The 20,749-nt window shown below is 39.3% G+C and overlaps 1 protein-coding gene and 1 long non-coding RNA gene across 2 annotated transcripts in view; both read right to left on the reverse strand.

Annotated features, from left to right (window-relative positions):
* The window catches only part of LOC135338987 (uncharacterized), a 74,825-nt gene that overhangs the window by 51,474 nt on the left and 2,602 nt on the right, over positions 1–20,749 (reverse strand). The window contains exons 3-4 of the mRNA XM_064535073.1: positions 20,606–20,687; positions 19,905–20,246 (exon numbers count right to left, since the gene is read on the reverse strand). Coding sequence (XP_064391143.1) covers positions 19,905–20,246; positions 20,606–20,687 — 424 coding nt within the window. The remainder of the gene's footprint in view (positions 1–19,904; positions 20,247–20,605; positions 20,688–20,749) is intronic.
* On the reverse strand, positions 7,364–15,424 carry LOC135338643 (uncharacterized). The gene is made up of 3 exons (XR_010395687.1): positions 14,961–15,424; positions 10,162–14,020; positions 7,364–8,768 (listed from the first exon to the last, which is right to left on the reverse strand). It is a non-coding gene; the product is annotated as an uncharacterized LOC135338643 (long non-coding RNA).

Genomic DNA, 20,749 nt, shown 5'->3' on the forward strand with positions numbered 1-20,749 from the left:
TGAAAGACATCTCTGCTGAGCAGCTAGTGACAGGCAGAGTGCACAATAATTATACTATCACGAAGAAAATCTGTATTGAAACAATTGTTTAATTATTGTTTTGTTTTTGTTTTTTGTCTTCTACCTGGTATTTAGAGTGTGATCAGGTTCTGCTGGTGATGTTGGCTGAATATATAGACACTGACAGTGAGAAAGAACAACCTTCTCTGATGCAGGCTCTTGACTTGTACTATTTTGTAGCTAAGTCACAGTACGCATGCCCAGGAAACTTATTATCTGAAGGTACGTGTGGTCTGACTCTCCAATCAGTATAAAAACTCTTCTGCGAGCTCTAGCTAGCTCCGTAGTGTAAGCTCAGGCTCAGCTCCCAGCTATCCAGTAAGTTGCAGCAATTATAATGTTAAGCTTAGGGGGGTGCTTGAGCACCCTGAGCCCCTAGCTGGATACGCCACTGTAGGAAATAGTTGCAAGTGATTACAATGCATTGTTGGTGAGATATGTATTTTTAAAGAAAAATATGTATTAATTTTATTCTGTATTTTGTTTTTTAATTAAAGCCGGGAAAGGGTTAATTAAAACAAGAATAAATACACATTTTTCTTTAAAAATCCGTATCTCATGAACCATACATTAAAATGACTCGTAACTATTTCCTACAGGTAGCCCAGACACCGGGGGTACCATGACATTATCATCGTTACCTAGCAACTGACCACTCCCAACTAATTAGCGATTGTTTACAATCATTCACAATTATGTACACAAACAATAATTATTGTATGAAAGCACAAAGTGACTATATAGACACTATAAGTAAGTGTTCTCAATGTTCTCTCGGTGACATGGTTCGATCAGGATCTGCCGAAACTTCTCTGCGAGGTCGTATCAGCAGACGCCCTTTTCCCGGGAAACGTTTTCTTCACCTACACACAGGTTTACAAGTTCAATGGTGGCTCATGATGTCCACTGCTGTACTAACTATAGCCTAAGCAAACCTATAATACTGAAGCTATCACAATACAGTCTGTAGTACAGATGCTACTGTAGATTTACCAGATCCATAAACTTGGTCCGACACCTTCAGGCTCCTCATGCATGCAGGCTCTTTATTTTCTAGCTTGAGGTAGCTTCCTATACCTTAGGCTAGCTATGATCCCAGTCACTGTCCTCTCACTCAAAAAGGCCATAAACATCGACATTCTCACTGTCTAGCAGCTCTAAAACCTCACTGAGGTTGTACTACGAAGATCTTGAAGTCATCATCAAGCGGTCACTTTTCTTTCGACAGTACTGCACGAAGTGTACCTCGAGACAAGCAGCTCAATGCGCATGTGCTGGTATCTACAGCGTGCGCATAGCTCCAACACAGCCCGCACAACGAAATTTTGAAAAATCTCGGTAGCAAATATGTCGTCCAAGGCCGGGAAAGGGTTAAATCAAGATAATAAATATATTGTTCTGTGAAGGCTATACATGCTGTAAACGCAGCGCTGTGGCATCCGGTGAGTATATAGATATACCTGTGACAAACAAACAAACAAACAGACTACTATACCCGTGGCCGCCCACGCGCACTTCGGGTAATAATTACAAGCATGCATATATATACAGGCTAGATACACTTGAATAACACTTTGATCATCAGAACGTCCATCCTCTTCATAATTATAGCTAACCACCACATGGGTTTCTGTACACTCAAGTTTTATTATTATACACTAGTAATAAGAATAATTATACCTATGCAAAACAGAGACGAGTGCAGGCCCTATATACATCTTATGCACCTACCCAACTATACCCAGGGGCAGATCCAGGAAAAATGAAAGGGGGGAGCTAGTAGAAAGAGGCGAAGCCCCGTACGAGGGTGGCGGAGCCACCCAGGGGGTGGGTATGGAGGCGAAATTTTTTGCTTTTTACAATTTGCTCACACTTTTACCTTTGAACTGTCATAATTATTAATAAGTGAATACTGAATATGAAAAAGTTAATACAAAAAACTCGTTCTAATCAACAAAAGGATGTATACTGTAGACATCTACATTCATGCACTCTTGGTACACGAAAGAATCACAATGCCTACCCAGACTGCACTGAGAGTGAGAGGAGATAAGGCTGCTTCCTTGCAACTAGCTGAAAAAGTCTCCATGTTGCAGCTCAACAGCATGCACAATAGCCTCCTTCACAAGGCCTGGCCTAGGAAAAGAGGCCTGGGATATGATCGAGGCTACAAAACATTGCACAAGGAGCTGACTCAGCAACAGCAATAGTTGACCTATGCACTTTATTAGTTCTAGCTAGCTAGCTAGTACATAAAATTATAGTATAGTATAGTATAGTATGCATGTCCAGCTAGCTAGCCTACATCCTTTATACTCTTAGTAGCTAGACTTGGCTATTGTCTAGCATCTCTTAAGTCAGTGAGTCTACATGCAAATGCATAAGTAACAAGGTTGGTGGCAAAATTGTTGTAACCTCAGACTAGCAATACATATAGGTAGTTTTTTCAAAAGGGGGGGGCTTCAGCCCCTCAAAATCACCCCTGCTATACCCACAGTAGTGGTGTATATTACCCAAGACATACACAATGAGTTATGGGGGGGCCTAACATTGCATAAGGTATAAGAAGTATCATTGTTGAGACATACACAATTAATGGGTAGGTAGAAAGGTAAAGTGGTGCATGCCATTAGCAATCAGCATACAAAGATATTCACTCACCATTGACATCCACATTGCACTGATTGATCAGATAACGGACAATTGCAGTGTACCCAAACTTGCAAGCAAAGAAAAGTCGATTGTTCTCTGGAGAAAACGATAAAAAGTGGTTAATATGAAGCACTAGACCTTGTGAGGGGTGGATTAATACTATAACAAAAGGAGCATCTGTTGCTAGTCAGTAAAATAATGACCGCCATGGACTCAGTGTACACCTAATAATGAATCTCACCGTTAACTTTGGTGGTTACATCACCTTTATCTTTCAGTGTCAGCTCTAGGATACGAACTACTAGTGCAGAATCTGAGGTGAGACAACAATTGCACTGTGAATATACTACGGCTAATAAATATAAATATGCATGCATGATAGAATGTTCAGCGCAAAATGGATCACAGTCTACTAGATATGGTCACAAGAGCAAGGGCTTACGGCTTAATTGATAACCTCATAATTATACAAGCCTATACTTGTATGATTCTACACAGGGTCTCACATCAGCGTCTCTGAATTAAGTAGTCACTTCAATATACCTGTCGTTATAAATTGCTAGCTTGATCAGACCTGAAGTGCGGCCATGCCTCTGTATATATACAATAGTTCTGGCTGCCCCAAGCTAGGTTTTTAATGTACTGTATTTATTTGATTAAGTGCCCGGGCGTTTATTTCAGATCGAAGGGGGCGTGTAAACGAGGAGGGGGTTTAATCCAGGAGGTCGTTTATTTATGTCCAAAACTTTTGCACACCAGCAGTTATTGTGCTCTTCTTGGGCTATTGTCTCAGCTTAAATCTATTTCTCAGCTTAAATTTAAGTCATAGGAGTGCCCTCTGTGTTGGTATCTCTCTCTCTGCCATCGATGCATCATAAAAAAGTATTTTTATTCTATGCTGCTACGCTTGCAACTGGGTTCCACGTGCTATTTCAGCTCCACCCACAGTGCTACGCCCCCATACATGGGCGTTTATTGACAAAGACAGAGCTTTTACCCTGGGCGTTTATTCAAGGAGGGCGCTTAATCAAGTTAATACGGTACGTTAATTACGGCTGGATATGACGTTTTGGGTGTGATTTGAAGTATGAAAGTTAAAAATAATAGATAGCATAACATTTCGAGACAAAGTCGCAAATTACATTAGATTCGAGGTCAACCTGTACAGTCCCAATTAACCGAATAGCCGCGGTTATGATTTCATACCGCCCACCGCGGAACCAAAATTTAGTCAAATCGCTTGTTACTCGAGACTTTTCTTCTGCTCATAATTATATCTAAGAATTGCCGACAAACACTCAATGCCTATAGATGCATGTATAGACTTTACATGATTGTGTAATAGAATTTTGCTCATCAGAACGTCCATCCTCTCTAACCACCACATGGGTTTCCGTATACTCTTGTTATAATTATTACTATGATAATACACAAATTGAAAGCATTGAATTATCAAGATCAAGCTATAATAATAATAATTATTATTGTACAAACTTGATTACTAATAGCTCCCAAGCTTATAAGACGAAAATTACGTAAAATTATTATGAGGCTGCTCATGCAGTGCATGCATGGGTAGCTAGCTGAAGATCAGAGTATAATCCTGAATGTACATGCAACATAACATAATTGCATAATTATTGCCAAATCATCAGGCTATCGTTGTATTGAGCCTTTAACCCTTTCCCCGTTTTAATTAAAACAAGAAAATACAAAACATAATTATAATATATCATGAACCATACATTGAAATGATTTGTAACAGGTAGCGCAGACCCCAGAGGTATCTTGACACCATCTTCGTTACCTAGCAACTGACCACCCCCACTAATTAGCAATTGTATGTACACAAACAATAATTATTGTGTGAAGGCACAAAGAGACTAAGTAAGTGTTCTCAATGTTCTCACGGTGACATGGTTCAATCAAGATCTGCAGAAAGTTATCTGCGAGGTCGTATCAGCAGACGCCCTTTTCCCGGGAAATGTTTTCTTCACCTACACACAGGTTTACAAGTTCAATGGCCGGTAGCTCATGATGTCCACTGCTGTACTAACTAGACTAAATACATCCCTAGAACCTCACTGAGGAGGTTGTACTACAAGGATCTATCAAACGGTCACTTTTCTTTCCACATTACTGTACGAAGTGTACCTCGAGGCGGCTTACTAAAGATACCGCGTGAACTTTTGAAAATGACCACTAGAGTGGCCGTCATATGACGGCTTCAATGCATGGGGAAAGGGTTTGGCTACAGGCCATTTAAGACGATCAGTATGCACCATTAACTGTGCTGGACACCGCTTTCTTGTGAAACAATTTGCAATTTATTTACCTCTTCTATAATACTCTAATACTTTTGAGCGAAAGCAAAAACATGGCGAGAGGCATTAGCAAGTGGACGCTTGCAACACTCGTTGTAACTGTATACATGCATGTGTGTAATAGTCTGCTATAGTACTGCCTCAAGACCAATAATTACTACGTAGCCACCAGCGAACAAAAATTTATCCAATGTGGGGCTCAAACCCATGATCCTCAGATTAAGAGTCTGATGCTCTACCGACTGAACTTGTCTTAGTAGCAGATCCAAGAAAAAGAAAAGGGGGATTTCAAATTAACGAGCGCGCAGTACAAACATTTTTGGGAGTTACGCCCACTTCCGGTCACACGTTGAGTAGTATATAAGACTATAGGGAAATCCCATGCATTCTCAGCCGGGGTATAAGTCCGACCTGTGTAGAGCTAGGTATGAACAGTCAACTAACAAACTTATGGGCGAACCCATTGAAATTGATACATCAAAACAACTGATACAAAAAGCTAGGTGGTAGTTGCACTAAATTGAAGCCAGCTAGCATTGTACAGAGCTGTATCTACTACTAAGTAGAGTAGCAACACTCCATGGACGAGTTTTGCTACGCACTCTTCTGAAAATAATATTAGGCTGCAATGGCATTCCAAGTAAATAAACCTAGCTATAACTGCATATCCGAAAATGCAACCCAAGAAAACGTTACTAGAAGCCTATAGAAACTCTTGTTTGCACTTCATTGATCCTTGAGCAGCTGTAGCAGTCTACACACACACACACACACTCACACACACACACACTCACACTATATACCATACAATTATCTCTCTGAGCACAGTGGCGTTTCTAGGAAATGCAGCTAGTGCTAGATACACTTGAATAACTCTTCGATCAACAGAACGTTCTTTTATTATAGCTAACCACCACATCGGTTTCTACACTCATGCATGTTTTAATTGTAACAAGTGACTATTATTATATTGTGCTCAAGCACCTCCCTTGCCTACGCCCCTGCTAACTGGATCTATAATAATATTATCATAGTATTATGTTACAGTTCAGTTTTTTACAAATCATTTACACCATTTAAATTCGTATTACAAAAACATTCATATTGACCAGGAACTTGGAATAAAAGGACCTCATTCATGTCTCACATTCTCTCAGCATGATCAGACAAGGTATAACAGCATGCACACTCTGTGCAGTTAAGGCCTGGGTCACAGGCACTGATAAGATTAATTTTATTCATTGCCTACATTTTATGTACAGTGCAACAACCAAAGAGAGTAGATTTTTTTATTTTTATTTTTTTTCACATTTTGTGGCATATCTTCTGAAGTAAAAGTGATATGATCTATTTGAGTGTAGGTACTGAAAGTTCAACTATTGGCGCTTCCATTGGACCACCACCTGTTACATCATATGACATCATCACTATGAAATGGCTGTCTGAAGATGTGTACCTCCAAAAATATGTTAGAAAAAGAAGTAGCTTATTAATTTTGTTTGAGTTAAGATCTGAAATTTGTTGTGTATGTACCTGAGTATATTGCTCATCTTTTGAGCTTCAACGGAAGTCTGGGCTACTAGTAAGTTCTGAGAAATACTGCATTTTGTTGGTTTTTGGTGGCAAATATGTTAGGAATACAACTTTCAATTTTATGCTAGTTAAGGTCTGATTTTTGAGAAGGATGTACTACAATAGTGTAAAATTCATTTGCACTAACTTACAGGAGCTAAACAAGTCTCTTCTTTGCTAGAGCGGCCCTTCTTGTCAAAAATGGTGATTTTGCTCTGTTTTGCTACTTTTGCTGACGTATACAATGATATTCATTGATTTGTGACGTCACAAATCATCTTGTTGTTATTTGCTACATCCAAAGGTCATGTGATGTCTACCTGCAAATACACAGTTGGTATTGGTCATTCTATGTCACAGGGGCGTGTCAATTTAGCCTTATACGTAGCCAAATCGCCCCAAAAGTCATAAAAAGCACTGTTTTGACAATATGGGCCGCTCTAGCAAAGAAGAGGCTAGCCTAACTCCTGTAAGTTAGTACAGATGAAAAGTACACTATTGTAGTACATGCTGCTCAAAAATCAGACCTTAACTAATATAAAATCGAAAGTTGTAATCCTAACATATTTACCACCAAAAAACAACAAAATGCAGTATTTCTCAGAACTTACTAGTAGCCCAGACTTCTGTTGAAGCTCAAAAGATGAGCAATATACTCAGGTACATGCACAACAAATTTCAGATCTTAACTCAAACAAATAAGCTACTTCTATTCCTAACATATTTTCAGAAGTACACATATTCAGACAGCCATTTTATACTGATGATGTCATGTGATGTAACAGGTGGTGGTCCAATGGAAGCGCCAATAGTTGAACTTTAAGTACCTGCACTCAAATAGATCATATCACTTTTACTTTAGAAGATATGCCACAAAATGTAAAAAATGTGTACCCAAAAAAAAAATCTACTCTCTTTGTTGTTGCACTGTAGATGATGTAGATGATGTAGTGTTAATGAGATTCATAATGTTTATTAATGTTATTCATTGCACATGACGTCATAAGGTCAATGTATTTGCTTAGCTAGTAGCCTCGATCCCAGGCTGATCCGTCTCCAATTGAACGCTAGGTCGCCTACTAGGCCTGGTATTGATTGTATTTGGGCGTGATCTGGGCGTGGTTTTTTAATACATAAAACAAATTGACTCTGTGTTACAACAAAAAATGAATCCTCCAACAGTGGTCTTCAACAACAGCCTCTGGGGCAGTATACAGCAGGAAATACTTCCCAGAAGACACTTCTTTGGCAGTGGCAACCAAATCTTTGTCGATTCCTTTATTGCTACTGAGGATGGCAGCAGAAACACCTCTATTGTTTAGACTCCTGACCTGGTCAATCATGAGTCTCATGATGAGAGATACAAGGGGAGACAAGAACAACACTTTTGTCAACAGGAGGAGCCTTGGTCCTACCTAGCTTGTAGTCCATTAAAAAGGGTAGCAACTGATATAGCAGAGAGACTTGCCATACCCCGTTGGGAACCAGATAAACACGTCCCTTCCCTCAAACAGTAGCTTGAGAGCCTGGGCCTGTTCTGCCATGAGAGTGAGGCCATCTTGCTTCAAACAAGACAACGCAACGCGTTGTATGCCATAGCTAGCTAGCTGTAAATTGAGAACATGACACGGAGCTACATTACTGTAACTTTTATGGGAGTAAAATGCCTCTACGTACACCTTTAGTATTACAGAAAAAAAGCAGGAAACAAAATGTGAAGAATCTCTGCTTTAGTTTCTGGTTCCTGCCAAGCCCAGATACAATCAATATCAGGTCGTATTTTTCAACTTCGTTCTATTAAAAAAAATCGGCCTGGGACCGAGGCTACTTAGCTAGCTGCTAGAACTATTATAGATTATCTTTGGCAACAAATTAATACGGCGGACTTAGAGTAGCTGTTTAGGCCCTCAAAAGATAGAGTATGTTGTTATGATTATGTTTCATTGATGGGAAGTAAAAATGTCTAAAACTTTCTTAGCTATGCTAGCTTCTTTAGCTCTGACAGCCACCCTAGAGGTAGGCTATTTTGTGTATCTCAAGAATACAATAACTCCTACTCTTCCCATCAAGGATACCAGTACCTAGCTATGAGATGTTCATCTAGCCTTGTTTTTGAAGCTTGATCTTGGCATCTTCAACGCCGTATTTGCAGTTCTCTTTCTGAAAGTGGCATGACGTCATCACCATTTATGGGACTAATCAGCATAATTGAATAATATTAAGCTAATTAGTTTTTTGGAAAAAGAAAACATTGAGCTTCATTTTGGATCATCATCCACTGTATATTGCAAATAATACAGCAGTATGAACATAGTGTAAATTTTGGTGTTGAAATCTGGACCCGGGCCTTAAGTGCGCAGAGCAGAGAGTCCTTCCGTATGGATACCACCAGCTATATAGCTATCATGCACTGTACAAGCTAACTAGCTCATAGATAAACGAAATTAATTAACTAATAACCTTCGGAAAAGCACTTCAATTAAAGCCTGCAGTTGAGCATGCGCTTAAAATAAATATACGCTTATAGTTGAGTAAGCGCTAATAATCCAGTTTCTACGGTATTATGTGGACACCCCTTTCTTGTGAAACAATCAAAGCGCATTGCAAATTATTTACCTCTTCTATAATTATTATAACACTCTAATACTTTTGAGCGAAAGCAAAAACATGGCGAGAGGCTTGCAACACTTGTTGTAACTGCATGTATACATGACTGAGATTGTTTGTAATAGTCTGCTAGTATATACAGTATAGCTTCATTGGCATTGGCACGGCATTATCACCTGCGGTGTTTTCATGAGCACATGCACGAGCACATGCACATGGAAGGGGCAACACCAGCGAAAAAAATTCATCCAATGTGGGGCTCCAACCCATGATCCTCAGTCTGATGCTCTACCGACTGAACTAGACTTAGTTGCATATCTTCAAATTAACGAGCGCGCAGCGCGAATGTTTTTGGGAGTTCCCACTTCCGGTCACACGTTGTGCAGTAAGACTATAATATAGGGAAAATCCCATCCTCAGCCAGGGTATAAGTCCCATAATAGACTTGCGTAGAGCTAGTTAGCTGCTATGAACAGTCAACTAACTAACTTATAGGCGAACCCATTGAAGTTGATACATCAAAACAACAGGTACAATTACTGCAAAAAGCTAGGTGGTAGTTGCACTAAAGCCAGCTAGCGTTATAATTATAGTGTAGAGATGGAGTAGCAACACTCCATGGAAGAATTTTGCTACGCACTCTTCTGAAAATAATATTAGGCTGCGATGGCATTCCAAGTGAATAAATCACCACATGGGTTTCCGTATACACTCGTGCATGTTTTAATTGTTATACACAAACAAGTTACTATAATAACGATGCAAAACAGTGACCAGTGCAGGCCCTATACCTCTTATCAAGGAATCGAGGCATACTGTACATACCAGTAGCTAGGTTAGCAAGGTGTTCATAAATGTACAACCTATTTAATTAGTATTTGACAACCCGGTATACAGCATAATAAATGCACAAAATAATAATAATTGTATTACTATACTAACTTACCATTAACAGCCGCATTGCATTTCATGATGAGGAACTTTGTGGTGTCCAGGTGTCCCCTACTGACTGCCAGTCCCAGTGGAGTTAGTCCATCCCTGGTCACAGCTCCTATATAGTGATGCGCATGTCAGGAATTAGTCTCGAATCCAGGCCGATTAAAATACGGCTTGCATGGCCATGGTATCATATAGGTGTGGTCCGTCCACGCCCATGTACTATCTATTGTATGCCCATTGTGAAGATTAGCTAGCTAGCTGTGGCCCTCTATTAGGAAGGCTTATTTGCACACTATAATTATAGTCTGAAACCAGGAGAGGCTAGCTCTCATCTACCTCTATAATGGTCGTATGGTCGGAATGTTTGAACTTATTTTCTGTACAGACCATGGAAAATCTGTAAATTTATGCTTCCAAATTAACTACGACCATACGACTATTGTAGAGGTAGCCTCTTCTGGCTTCAGAATGGTGTGCAAGCCTTCTCAACAACGGAATAGAAGGCATAAGCCACGGAGACAAAGTATTTGAACTTATAGTAAACGAACTATTATTATACTTATAATAAATTTTACAAAAGTTTCCTAATGTAGAACAAATCCTCAGATTCTGGGGAACTCAGTTTGTGCATGTGCACTATCATCACCCATGCAATAGATACCAGGCCGTATTTTAATCGGCCTGATCTCGAGGCTATAGTCAGGAATGTACAGTACATTGTCTTAGAAACCCTAACCAATGAAAACACCGCGGGTGCTGATGCCTCGTGGAGGACAGTAGTAGATCTAAATGTAAAAGCGGAAAATGATCGACCATGATCAGTGCTAGTATGCCAGGGACTTCTATACATGGAAGTACAAACAGTCAACTATAGCTAACCTAAGCTAACCTGAACACTCCTTTGGCAATTGGTGCATCAAAACAACATGCAGGTACAATCATTGAATCAAAACTTTTTACAATAGCTACAAAACTGATAAATAGCTAGCTGGTAGCTGTAGTAAGCCACAATAGCTAGACTGAAAGGGGGGATCCGTGGCACCCTGGGATCTCCCCCTGGATCCGCCACTGCTATGGTGTTGTCGAGAAGGCTTGCACACTAGTCTGAAACTACTTTTATGATCGTTGGATGGTCGTGATTTGGTTTTTACAAATGAAAGCTTCTTCTGGCTTCAAACTAGTGTGTCGACAACACCACAGAGGGCCACAGCTAGCCAGCAAGTCTTCTTGACAACGCAATAGAGAGCATAAGCCACAGTTTCACAGGAGACAAGTATTTGTTAAAATTAATACGAAAAGAAACTATATATAATATTATATGTGACAGGGCCTAGGAAAACAACCCTTAACGCGGGTATACCCGAGTTTATTTTTATTGTTGAATCGGATAAAGCGTTCTCTAAGCTTCAAAATGATACCAAGATCGACCTCTTAGCTATTTTCTATCCGGAGATATGTTCGAGGGAACGTTACGAAGTATTGCAACTTGAGCAGATGACGCTCAAACGCCATGAATAATTGAAGTTCAATTATTGATTTCCCGGCACTTCCGATCAATACTGCTGCTCAACCTCATGGCAGGAGACAGCTTCAGAAGCCATGAAACCTATTGTTCCTATTGCACAAGAGATATTATACAGAACAACACCTACAGTTCACTACTGATAAACCCTAAACACAAATTCAACTGACTAAACCAAATTAAACAGGTACTAACAGAAACACACATAAGCACACAACTAAAAACACTCTATACTCCCACTGGCACTTGAAGACAAATTTCGGAGGCCGGCTAAAAGTCAAAGAAATAAGACTCCACAACACCAGGAGAGCTTGCAGAAGGCTACTAAAAGATTTTGACCCCAAAAAAAAGACAAGAAAAACGTTAATTGACAACCAGCAATCTGTTTTGAAAATGGCTGAAGGATAAACAGCATGCATGTGCTTGCTTTCTATATATCGTACTCCAGTGTATCAGAAGAGGAAACATGCGCCACTATATAAAGAGTGTGACAACCATTTGAAGCAAAAACAACCTACTAGAGCTTAGACAGGCTTAAAGTACACTTATTGCTACACCTTATGAAAAATTGCACTATTTTCAAATTTCATCGTGTTTCGTCTGACTGACTATTACTTAGTATAACTATCTCCACTAAATCCATACAGTAATACAGTTACAGGCATGCAGTGATTGTTCCCACTCTTTTAAAACAAAATTAATTACAACCATTAAGGCAATTAAAAGTCGGATTAGTATCTTGAATAAGTGTAGTAAGTAATAATTATTCTTGGAAAGTCATTATACAAACATGTTCAGGATACAGCTTCTAGTCGACTATATACAACTTGGACAATGGGCGTTTTTCTCAGAATTGTGTTCACTTTCACGAGGCAGATGACCTCTAAGGCTCCACTTTTCTTATTATATACGCAATTCCCCCATCATGCATCATTCACTAATACTGGCAGGGTTTCGTAGAGAGGGTGGGCGTCCTGGGACCCTCCTCCCTAGAAATATGATGATGTCATAACAAAATGTATGTAATTAAAAGAAGTATTTATAGCACAAGTATAAGTTGTACAACAAAGGATCGATTAATAGTTGTATATTGTGCTATTGTATTATTAAACCTGCTCTCTCTCCGCAGGGAAAGGCAACATCAAATTACTGACTTATCTGTTATTATGATATTATCCATAGATAATATAATACTGAAGATTATCACGAGTCTGTGCCAGTAAATACACGACTGCCTGCAAAGCACGAGTGACAGTTATACTAGGCACACGGACGAGTGATATAGTCATCAGTATCCATGGTATAAAGCATTTATTGGTTATAGCAACCAAAATGCAGGATGAATCTGTACACACGAGACATGCGGTTGTTTTGTCAACCAGAAGCAAAAAAATTTACTTTTCTCCCTGAAATAGATGGACAGTTCTATTTAACAACTATAGCTATGTGTAGAGAATAACCAGTTTGGGGTAACGATCAGTTTGACCCAAAAGCGTGGAGCTTGTAGTATTGAAGATGTTCAACAGTAGAATAATAACAGCAATAAGGTACTGTGATGGCAACTGGTGCAACAACAATACATGGTGACTTAAATACAAAACATAATTATAGTTATGCTGGAATGGTCTAGAATATCAGTTCTACAGAGGTTACATCATGGGCAGGAGACACCTATTGTTCCTATTGCACAAAAGAAACAATTATACAGAACAACACCTACAGTTCACTACTTAAGTCATCATGTTTTGTTGTTGCACCAGTTGTATAGTATACCTCCATAAGGCTCCACTTTTCTTATATCTACGCAATTCCACCATCTTTAAAATAACTGCCCAGCAATTAATGTCACATGGCACGTGCGTGGCTGTGATACAGTGCAAGTGTATATATAGTATAACCTTCAACTCTCCATTCTCACCTCAGGTAATGGATGCTATAATTAAAATAATTATTATGCTAGATGTATGCACAGGCTAGATCGACCATAATAGACACTGTGTTAGGCCTCCATATACTCTTGCAACACCAGGGCTTCATAGAGGGGGGGGGGGCGCTCGCCCCCCCTGGCAATTGTATTGAAATATAGGCCATAACGCACTGTGTTACGGCCTGTTACACACCAACCAAACAAAGAGTGTTTTATAACAACAATAATGAGTTCTTTACGAAGCTACTTTAATTAAACTGCTATTCTTCTATATACTCTTTCTGTTCCATACGTCCACAATTTCTTCTTCGGAGTCACTATATCTGTATAAGTACAGAGGGCGATTCAGCGACCTTCATTTAGTGAGAAAGGCTTGTGTCGCTCAGGCTATGGCTTTTATCTGTAGTGCCATTCAACCTAGGCAATTGGATTTCTGCATTTTTTATGACATTCCACAATACTTAATAACTCTTAAGAATGAATTAAGATGCGATGTACGACAGTCTCTAAACACAACAATTTCGCAGATCCCCCAAGATACGGATAATCGCCGAGCCTCCCATTTTAGAAATGTTGATTTTCTCCCCCCTGTCAATTTTTTTCTGTATGAAGGCCTGAACAATGCTCTACAAAGTATATCTATATACATGCAGTAAACATGGCTGTCATTTTATCATAATTATAATGGGTGTTTATTCCAGTACTGTCTTCTCTTCTCTGCTTCTTGACATTCCTCTTAGGCATTTTTTCACATTTTCGAAACGTATAATACTTCTGTACTGAAGAAAGAAAGGGAATCGAACCAAAAAACTAATTTTGCACTGTGAAACATATTGTGAACGTATATGATTGGCAGGAAAAGCATGAAATGTGTAGAAACAAGAAATTCGGCGAGTGCAACTCCAATCCGTTACAACGTCATAAAATAATATTGGCTGAGTCCAAGGTCTCTGGTTTTGAGATTCGAAGGCCTGAGGCTGTAGCATCCCAAGCATATAGCGAGGGTGCTACTAAGGGCATATAACTGATTTAGAATAGTGCTAAGCATTATGCAAGCTAGGCTATAATTATTAACACATTTAAAGAAGACTCTGAAACCAAGAGTTTCTACAAGCCTCAAGCAACGTTAAAGCTTCGCTCTGGCTAGTCTACATAAAAAAACTCACATTGAAGGCATGCAGTTTTGTTTTTTTCTCTTCAGGGGAGGCCAGTGAAGGAGGCTATACCGTACCCTCGAGAAAATACGCCCAGCAAGAAGTCTAGGCTTATTAGAGTCCTGACTGGGCGTTTAATCGCGAACGGCGAGTTTTCATTCGAATATACGTCCACCCGGGTGATACAGATTATACACACTCACTCGTCTTTAAGGAGGAGGAAGTTTGTTAATTCTGCCAGTACGTAGAGAGATGATCCATATCGTGCAGACTTGTACTTGAGCAGTAGCAGTGCGTTGTATAGACTGGACGCTTCCTCTATTAGAGTTCAATTAGTGGTATCCGGCCGGCTCACAACATGTATTATGACAAGAGGTGATTGGGGTCAGAGGTCAGCACACATCATTATAGCATGCTAATTGGACACAATGCTCAGTAATGAACCTCATTATAATGCTCAGTAACTACATAATTGTAATGCTCAGTAAAATACAACTGCCATTCCAGCCTCCTATCCAGGTGAGGAGTGCCAGTATGAGTCCTTGCATGTTCCTCCAGTGTCCCTGTAGAAACAATTATACACATCAACCAGAGCAGCTCAGTATAATGTGTATTGATTGCATGAGAGGAGAGCAACACACACACAAGAGTAGCTAGGGGGAGGGGCTTAATGTCATGTGATATAGATTATACACACTCACTCGTCCTTAAGGAGGAGGACGTTGTTTCTTCGAGTGGCTGGAGATACTTGACTTGGGGACTTGAGTAGATAGCTTGTCTTAAAGATATTTTGTAGACTTAGACACTTGATTTCGCAGTTTTAACGTTTTTTGTGGTCAGTTCTGTAGAAATGAATAGAGCAGGTCATCTAACACACACAACTGCAGCCACAGTAATATGCTAGTACAACACTCCTCACCAGTCACTCTATTCCAGGCACCATAGTCTCCAACACCAACACAACACAACAGAGTGACTATTGAAAAATAATAGAGGTCTATATAATAACGAGGGGCCCCTCAAAACATAATAGCAATAATAATTATGAATGAGATGACTGGTCTTTGTAATGTTTATCGAGTCGAGTGTGATGGATGAGGAGATATCGTTGTGTATGGCCGGCCATACATGTACGTGTAGCCTTCGAGAAGATTCGTTAGTGTTCGTGGCCGGCCACCTGATTGGCGAGTAGGAGTCTTGAGAACGGGCTTGATTTTGAAAAAATGTAGAGAAATCTCATGTGTCAGCTTTTTATAAGATTTTCCGCGCATGCACTTTACAGATTATTATTATTGCTGGCTCAGCAGTTTTCTGTAGAAAAGAAGGAGGGGCTGGATCGTGTACAATGCAGCAACCACATTGCATAAGCAGTCAGAGACACTTTCTCCGGTCCATGTAGTCACACACATTTTGCTATGACCTTGTATAACCTGTTGTAGGGTTCATTGGACCTTTTTGGTAACTATAAATTCCTTTGTTTCTCTATGAGGCCACTGTTAGTTGCATTTGTTTCAGATGAGAATACTAGCTCGACCCCGATGAGGGAGGGAGGGAGGCCTTCATTACTCATTATCCCATTATTATATTTTGATGACGTTATATCCTGTTTTTTTAACTGACGACAATACACAAAAGGACGGAGTATGAAAAAAAATGGTTTAATTTTTTTACGCACTGGCTTTTTGGTGCACAATGCAACTTGCAACATGGCATAATTATGGTAAAATAATGCAATGTCAGCCAAAAAAAGGACTTTGACCTCAAATAATGGCTGACTTAATTGAGGAGGTGAGCAAAACGAGGAGGGAGGTTGATCTGAAACAAGTATGCATGCAACTAACAGTGGCCTAAACAGTCACAATGATGAGAACCGTCATGTCTTCTTATACGTAGCGTTGGAGAGTTTGGAGCTTTTTGAAGAGGCAGTTGATTGATCTTCAGTGAGTATGATGCTAGACTTTCTGCAACTGCTTTTATACACGGACATTAATAAAAGGGATCTCCCTGCATGCGCAGACAAATCTATAAAGACATGCACCTTAATAATTATCAGCCCCTTGAGGCTCCTGAAGAACGAGGAAAAGAGTCCATACGTGTGTACCTCCCATGCAGACACTATAATTTGTTTCATCTTCTATAATGAAGTGCATCAGTTGGTTAACCCATGCAGCCATCTATATCTATAAGTCGAGACCAGGCCGATTTTAATTGGCCTGGTCTCGAGGCTATACTATAAGCCATGCACCATCACAAATACACTGAGGTGCCTTTTCTTACTACTCAACACCCAGGTAATCTAATTCTTCATTATAGTGATAGCTTCCAAGTAACCTGCTTCCAATAATTTCACCGTCAAGCTTTGTTGGGGAACTCGGAGAGATCATCTTTGTCGTGAATTCTTGTCGAATAGATAAATATTTTGGTCACATTTTTGCTTATGTAATTAAATAGCTGGACCAGATTATGGTGCTGTTATAACACTTGCAGAGTGTGCTCTATATAGAACAATCAATAACATGATCTTGGTTTTGACATCTATATACACTTTATATAATACATCTACATACAACTTTGTATATGCATGATTGTATAAGCATTCTCAGCACATTCCTAGCTTTTATCATCGTATAACTATTGAGTATATATTAATAGTACAAGCTTTGCAGTTTGTTGAGGAACTTAGATTCTCAAAATTAATTGCTGAGTGTCCTGAGGTATTTCACATCCGTATCACCTTGTTTGCTTTTATCGGGACCTCATAGGCTATTTTTGGCTTTCTCCATGGAAACTTGACACTGTTACTAGCTATATAATCTTATTTGTCGAGACAAAAAAGAGGTATAATTTTGTATTAGTTTTGTATTGCTTTGCTTTGAATTTAAGGTATGGAAATAACTTTGATGCAGTATACTCTTGGTTTGAACACAGTTTAGAGAATCCTTTTACGTCACTGTTTGCTCTTATAATTATATAGACTATAGCTAGTACTCGCGTTCCAGAAGTTTGAGTTGCACTGAGTGCATGCAATATTGTAGTGTGTAAAGAACGCTGGATGGTTATCGGACTTTTCCTGTTTAACTTGTAATGTGCATGTGGTAGTGGCCGGTGCCTGAGATAATTATGTTCGTTGGCGATCCTAGTTGTATAGAAACTGGTAACATAAATGTATTAGCTATACTTGAGGACTCTTATATACCTACTTATTTTTTCATTCCGATTCGGAACGTTATATCTCATGGTTTTGCATGGGCTATCGTCAATTGCTCAGCTGTTAGCGATTGTTCCTTCACATTGCTCTCACATTCAACAGTTACAATGTCGACTATACGGGAATTGAAAGCACTTTGAACTCTACTTCAGCATGCACGAGCATGTATAATGGGTTTCCTGTAATAAGCCTAACTGCTATTTGCATAACAGGTTTGCGAGAAAATAAAATGTACCACTCAGCATTATCATGGGAAATAGAAGCTATATGCATAATATATACACATGCTAAAGGTTGCGAATTGGCAAGTTGTGTGAATTATTACTCTATATTTTATTTTTATTCGCATATCATAAAGGGAATAAGGTTAACGTCATAAGGTGTTCTAGTCATTGATAGTTTCTAGGAGCTGAGTTTGACAGCTAGCTATGTCTAGTTCTGAAGCCATGTTGGATGGACAAGCGAGTGTTATGCTTGGTTAGATGGTCATAATTATGTTAATGTACACACACAACATTCTAACCTTTCCCCTGGCCCCCACCTTAATGTCTCAAGCTGAACTAATTAGCTCTTGGCTCCAGCCCCCTCATTGGCTGACAAGATGAGCATGCAGCATGAGGAGTGAGGACAGCTTTATAATTACTAATCCTTTGTATAATAATTATATAGTTGTGTAATTATACAATGATGTTTAAGGTAGTTAAACAAGGTTAATCGATGTACTCCGCTTGCCCCGCCTACTGCATTATGTACTGCCCAGCATCTACGCGCATGCGTAATTATCTCTACACCTACCTCGTGCTTGATTATAGCTACCTGAGTTAAAAGCCCCACACCCAACCCTCCCTTGGTTTCTATACATTTCTCTGTCAGTACGACATGACTGAGCCGTGGCTATGACTGTTGGCTAGGCCACCTCTTTACCCCCAAGTACTTAATTAGGGGAGCATCATAATTATTAGCTAATTGGGTGCATGGCTTGCATGTTTATCACTTAACGTACAGTACATTAAATGTTTTTATTGCTATAGCTATTCATTTCATGCTTGTCAAAACTATACAGTAGACTCTCGCTATTCCGACTCTCTGAAGTACGGCCACCTCGATATACCTGCCATTTGGCTTGGCACGGAATGCTAGCTATAATTATGTTTACTGCACAAAACTCACCCTGAAGTACGGCCACTCGCTATTCCGTTAACGTTTATTGGCCAGTGCTGCATGGCTGTCCCAAACAAGGTTTTCATTAATTTTATACTATACGATAATACGTGTATTACGGCCGGATATGACATTTTAGGTGTGGTGTTTAGCAAATAAAATTGGATTACACTTAAATAGAGAACAGAATGATTCATTATCCTTCATTATCCTTGAAACTAAAACCGCAAAATTAGTCATTAGATTCTAGGTAAAGTCGTTTTTAAGCCGCGGCTATTTTCTGAGATAAGCCACCTCGCTATTCCGGCCAAGCTGCATGGTCCCAAGGGTAACCGGATTAACGAGAGTCTACTGTAATAATTATAATGTCAATAATAAGACAGTTAATAAAAGAACTACAAAAATATACTGCATAATAAATCATTATAGAAACATCGATTGAAAAAAAAATGTTCTTGGTAAAACTCGAAACGTGTTATAATTATTACACAATTAATACATGAAGCTACTTACAAACTAAATTGTGAGTAATAAGGTGAGTAATAATACTATTGAGCAAGCTAGTGTTAACATTCCTGTACACCAATGTCATCTCCACACATGACAGACAGTGACACATCCTGTACAATAAGAATAGAGACAATCATCGTTTGATAACAACACCAGTACAATCTAGAATAATGGCATATACCCAACACAAGATAATAATGCATGTTTGTGGTAAGCATTTACATCACTAAAACTATAATAATAATTATAGTATTGATTCTATACTCACATTGAGTCAAGTGCTGACAGATATCATCAGCTATCTTGTCTTTTCTCAGTCTCAGTAACAACTCCAGTACAGCTTTGTAAGTTGCTGCGTAAGGATTGTGTCTTTTCCAGATAATCAAGCATTCAGTCATGGCTACTTGAGTTCCATTTTTATGGTACAACTCATTCACATCGGCCTGTTCTGCAGGAGTTAGTCCCATTGCATTCGCATAGATTTTCGACCCGTCGAAATATTCAGCCACGTAGAGAATATCTGAGTCCCCTATTTCACTATTGAGCTGCTTGTCAGTCAGACTGTATCTGCTCACTAGATCTTGGAGAGTGGATCGATTAGCAGCTGGTCCTACAATAATGCAGGTGCAATAAAACTAATTTAGTTCCACGAACAAATTTATTTTACTTCCTCTCTCTGGGAATTCAATATTTGCGATTTTTACCAGTTTACTTCAACTTAAATTATAATGCCATAAGCATGCATATAATTATGCATGTATGTAGAAAGTACTTGGGGCGCAGCTTCAGTCCTACATACTGCATGGGCTTAATACATTACTATACAAACCATAAATCTACACACACCAGGCAAAAGTATATAGGATGGTGGGGGTTGATATAAAAAAATATGGGCGGTTCAATGGCTACGGTATAATATACGTACATCTACACACACACCTATATAATTATGGTATTATATGGCAGTACCTGTGCTTGGACAGTTTGGTGTTCGTCTGGGGGCTGGTAGTAGATCATCACTAGTCTCCTTAGCAGCAACACCAGCCAGTTCCTGTATATAGATACCAAATCCAGTAACAGTATATAGGATCATTATATCAACACTAATTAGAT

Source organism: Halichondria panicea, chromosome 7 (assembly GCF_963675165.1).
Source record: "Halichondria panicea chromosome 7, odHalPani1.1, whole genome shotgun sequence".
Lineage (NCBI taxonomy): Eukaryota > Metazoa > Porifera > Demospongiae > Suberitida > Halichondriidae > Halichondria > Halichondria panicea.